Source organism: Octopus sinensis, linkage group LG17, assembly GCF_006345805.1.
Source record: "Octopus sinensis linkage group LG17, ASM634580v1, whole genome shotgun sequence".
Lineage (NCBI taxonomy): Eukaryota > Metazoa > Mollusca > Cephalopoda > Octopoda > Octopodidae > Octopus > Octopus sinensis.
This window is the reverse complement of record NC_043013.1, coordinates 19,164,883-19,169,882: the sequence shown is the minus strand read 5'-3', so window position 1 is coordinate 19,169,882 and position 5,000 is coordinate 19,164,883. Positions and strand designations below refer to the sequence as shown.

The window sequence follows — 5,000 nt, the reverse complement described above, 5'->3', positions numbered from 1 at the left end:
TAAGTACTGAGCTTACAAAGAATAAGTCGAGTTGCTCGACTAAAGGCGGTGCTCCAGCATGGCCGCAGTTAAATGACTGAAACAAATAAAAGAAAGAATAAAAGAAAATTCATTCTTTTTTTCCTCTAAACTCTGTGACCTTGTGACCCTGTACCAAATTTATTCGGTGTTTAAACCTTGGCTTTGCAAACCGGACAAACAGCGAAAAGTTACTTTACAGCCGTCATGAATTACAATGGCTTTCACAGGATGATTGAGTTAGCCAAGTTTGATCTCGGCCGTGTACTTACAAAGCATTCGCTTGCATCTTTAATCCCTTTTCCCCATTGTTTTATATATCAACTATCAAACTATCAACTGTATTCATTTTTCACACATCAATCAATTAATCATCTGAAATGTGTGTATGGGATATAATTTATATATTCTATTTCTTTAAATATTCTAATTGTTTTGATTTTCTTTCAAAATTCATACTTAAAAAGAAATCGTCATAAACTTAAGACGCGTTCTCATTAATTATTCAATCTTTTTCTCCACTCCTTTACGACGACCAAATAAACTACTGTCCTCTAATATACCTTTGGCTACACTAAGGCGGCGATCTGGCAGAATCGTTAGCACGCCGGGCGAAATGCTTAGCAGTATTTCGTCTGCCACTACGTTCTGAGTTCAAATTCTGCCGAGGTCGACTTTGCCTTTCATCCTTTCGGGGTCGATAAATTAAGTACCAGTTTCGCACTGGGGTCGTTGTAATCGACTTAATCCCTATGTCTGTCCTTGTTTGTCCCCTCTATGTTTAGCCCCTTGTGGGTTGTAAAGAAATAGGTATTTCATCTGCCGCTACGTTGGTCGACTTTGCCTTTCATAAATAAAGTACCAGAAAAGGGGCATCAGACACATACACTGGAAGTAAGCAATTTAGCTAAGGCTACCTCTAACATATTTATGGGAGTAGTGAGCTGATGAGAAAGCGTCTGGATGGATAGTTCACCTGCGAGAGACAGCAGGCAGATCTACCAGAAATGATTGGTTCAAATTTTGGCCCAAGGAGAACAATTTTAAGAGAAGGGGGTTAATCGATTACATCGATACCAGTGCTCTACTGATACTTATTTCATCGATCCGAAAGGATGGAAGGTAAAGCTGATCTCGGTGGTATTTGATACCAGTGCTCTACTGATACTTATTTCATCGATCCGAAAGGATGGAAGGTAAAGCTGATCTCGGTGGTATTTGAACTCTGTGGTATTTGAACATAAAGAAATAGAAGAAATGCTGCCAAGCATTTTGCCCGGCGTCCTAACGATTCTGCTAGCTCACCACCTTACCTACAGAGCCAGGAGTTTTTTGAGGGTAAGGAAAAGAAGATTACATCGACCCCAGGATGAAAAGTAAAGTCGGCCTTGGCTGAATTTGAACACAGAACGTAAAAATGGATGAAATACTGCGAAGCATTCTGTCCGGCTTGCTAACGATTCTGCCAGCTCTCAATCTTAGATCTACCAGAAATAATCCTTTCGTACAACAAGCACCAGGCCTGGAATTTTGTGGGATGAGACCAGTCGATTACATCGACGCCAGTGTCCAACTGATATATATTTTATCGATCTCGAGAGGCTGAAAGGCAAAGTCGACCTCGGCGGAATTTGAACTCAGAACGGAAAGACGAACCAAAATTCCGTTAAGCATTTTGTCTGGGATGCTAATAATTCTACCTGGTCACCGCCTTAATTCTACCAAAAATGATACGTGTCAAAATGAGTTGGTACGCCTAACTGCAAGACATAGCCGTCAAATCTTCTAATCATATCTTGATGTCTTTAAAAAGAAGGCTACATTGAATAATGAGGGTTCTGATTTTTTCCAAATCAAATACACGAGACAGTCACGGATGGAATATCTTTTCTTATAGATCTGGTTGAAGGGTGCTGAACTGCGGCTAAACACCATCGCCACAGCCAACAACAGCAAAGACGGTGATGGGTTTGTAATATTTTATGGTCGACTTTATAGACTAATTTATGGCTCTTTCTGGAGGCGATAAAAGTGAATAGTAGTCGGCTATTAATGCTGCTGTTGTTATTGTTGCTGCTGCTGACGTTGTTGTTGTTGCTGTCATCGCTGCTATGTCTCGATTGAAGGTGGTGGTATCTGACTAGAAGTTGTTTAACCTGAAATGCGCCAGCTGTGTCAACCATGGCAATCACATTTAATTTTCAGACAGTATATCTATGTGATACGCTAAGGAACACTTCTTATATACTCTCTTTCTCTTTTACTCTCTTTTACTTGTTTCAGTCCTTTGCCTGCGGCCATGCTGGAGCACCGCCTTTAGTCGAGCAAATCGACCCCGGGACTTATTCTTTGTAAGCCCAGTACTTATTCTTTCGGTCTCTTTTGCCGAACCGCTAAGTGACGGGGACGTAAACACACCAGCATCGGTTGTCAAGCAATGCTAGGGGAACAAACACAGACACACAAACACACACACACACACACATATATATACATATATACGACAGGCTTCTTTCAGTTTCCGTCTACCAAATCCACTCACAAGGCATTGGTTGGCCCAGGGCTATAGCAGAAGACACTTGCCCAAGGTGCCACGCAGTGGGACTGAACCCTGAACCATGTGGTTGGTTAGCAAGCTACTTACCACACAGCCACTCCTGCGAGATGGAATTGTGTACTTTCAGCACGATTTAGCTACTATTTCTAGCAAATCAAGTACAGTAATTTGTTCCCAGAAGTAGCTCGTAAAATGAAAATTTATAAAGCAAAGCAATAATTTCCCATAGTAGCAACGTTATAAATCGTAATGCGTCCCCAGAAAAATATTGTGCATACAAAATTTATGATACTCGTAAATATACGGCAATAAAACAACAGTAGAATGTAAAGAACATTTTATGTAAACTAAAAAGAATGTCAAGATCATTTATGAGGAAAAGAGAGTATTGTTATGATCGTTTACTCAATCACTTTCATTCGCACTACACTCGCGCACACCATCACTTGTAGACGCATTCACCCATTCACAAGCACTCGTAGACAGACTTGTAGATTTCTCTTTTTAAAAAAGCTTCAAATTGTTTGCTTAGAAGAAACTTTTTTTTCGCTCTCTATAAATTTCTCGGCAACCCGCAGAAGCATTTGTTATGGTAGGAGAAACTTAAGCACTTCGTTCAAAATTTGAATCTCGTACTTGAAAAAGAAAACTCGTAAATCCAGGGTCTCGTAAAGCGGACCCCCGTAAAGTGAGGTATTACTGTAATTATACTTATTGCTTCTTTCGATGTCTACAAATTGCTTTCATTACTGCATTGGGTACATTGAGCAAAATTGCTGTGTCACTCTAAACCGCTCAGTTCTTCTCCAGGCTATACTTTAAAAAAGGTGTTGATTATTCGATATTAAAAAAGAGTGAAAGCGGAAAACTAGAAAGTTAATAATACATTATAAATTTTTGGGCGTTACTAAATAAAACAGGTAGCTTATGGTGTTGAATTGAATGAACAGATCATAGGGTATAATATATCTCCACTGATAGCTTTTTACGCATGTTTTTAGATGAACAGAACTTACGTAATATAGCCCACATGGTGGTCACACTGTGACCTTGATGAACCTTACCAAGGCGACAGTAAGTGGATAAAAATAGAGACCTCTCCATCCCAGTTTTTAGGTAAGCAGCCTATCCCCTCAATTAGTTACAGCTACCGTGGTCTCTATAATAAGTTTATATGAAAATAACACGCATGACCTGTCGCTTTATCAGCAATGACTTCGATTTTGATATAGCACAGGAAGTGAAAAAAGCTGTACCTCTTAACAAGCCCCACGAACATTCTATGAAGAGCTGGCAACCCAACTTTTAATAAAAAATAATCCGCCCTATAGAATTTTACTACTAGTTCTAGGTCACTCTCGCCTATTTTAGTATAAACAATATTAACAGACGATACATGATATTTACTATAAGGAAGTTTGATGACAAGACACAGAGAGCGTTACATGATGTGAACTTTGCATTTCTTTTTTCTGGATTAATTAAAATAAGAAAAATAAATTGAACGCAGATATGACTGTAGTATGGTTAAGAATTCTGCTTCGAAAGCATGAGCTTTGGTGTTCGATCTCACAATACGGAATCCTGGGAAAGTGAGTTTTATCATAGCTTTGGGTCGACTAGAACCCTGAGTATGAAATGTTATAGGCAAATTTAACATGTCGTGAAGAGAGATCCTGATTAAGTCTACCTTCCGTAGACTTAATCTGTCATCTAGTTTAACCCCACCGTTTGATACTTTTAGCAGAGCGCATGGCTCAATGGCTAGAGCGTTAGGCATATGATCGTTAGGTCGTGGTTTCGATTCCTAGACCGGGTAACATGTTTCCTTGCGTGAAGCAATTTATTTCACGTTGCCCCACTTTTCTCAGCTGTAAACGAGTACCAGCCGACTGATAGTGCGGCCCTCCCTCTGGCTGTCACATTCCCCATATTCCAGAGCTGTCACATTCTCCATTTTCTAGAACTTTCACATTCTCCTTATTCCAGAGGGTCAAGGATGAGGGGCAAAATGGTTATCTATATCTGCTGACGGCTACATAGGCATCTAAATAATTAGCGAAAGCGAGGTACAAGTTGCCAAGTGATATTCACTTGCAAGTGACGACTAAGCTTTTGTTATATACGTATACATTAGTCACATGTTATGATTATTAACTACTCTATACTTCATTATATTGATTATGTGTTATTTTTCCCCATTTTATATGAATATTTTCAACGCTGCACATATCCTCCTCCAGATATGTGTGACGTTAACTTGAGATAATTATTAAATATGTTTGTGTTGCCAGGGTTTAATTTGAATTTTATCATGCAAATGATACCACTTGATAACAAAATCTCATTAATTAACTAATTTTCTCATTTCACTGGCTTATTTTCAGATGTTGACCCTTGTAAATCGGCCAACTGCTCACAATAT

General features: G+C 39.2%; 1 protein-coding gene across 1 annotated transcript in view; it reads left to right on the top strand.

The window, feature by feature from the left end:
* Positions 1-5,000, top strand: part of LOC115221062 (mucin-4-like) — a 118,765-nt gene that overhangs the window by 44,460 nt on the left and 69,305 nt on the right. The window contains exon 23 of the mRNA XM_036510337.1: positions 4,963-5,000. This exon is cut by the window's right edge and continues 82 nt beyond it. Within this exon, the coding sequence (XP_036366230.1) occupies positions 4,963-5,000 (38 nt within the window). The remainder of the gene's footprint in view (positions 1-4,962) is intronic.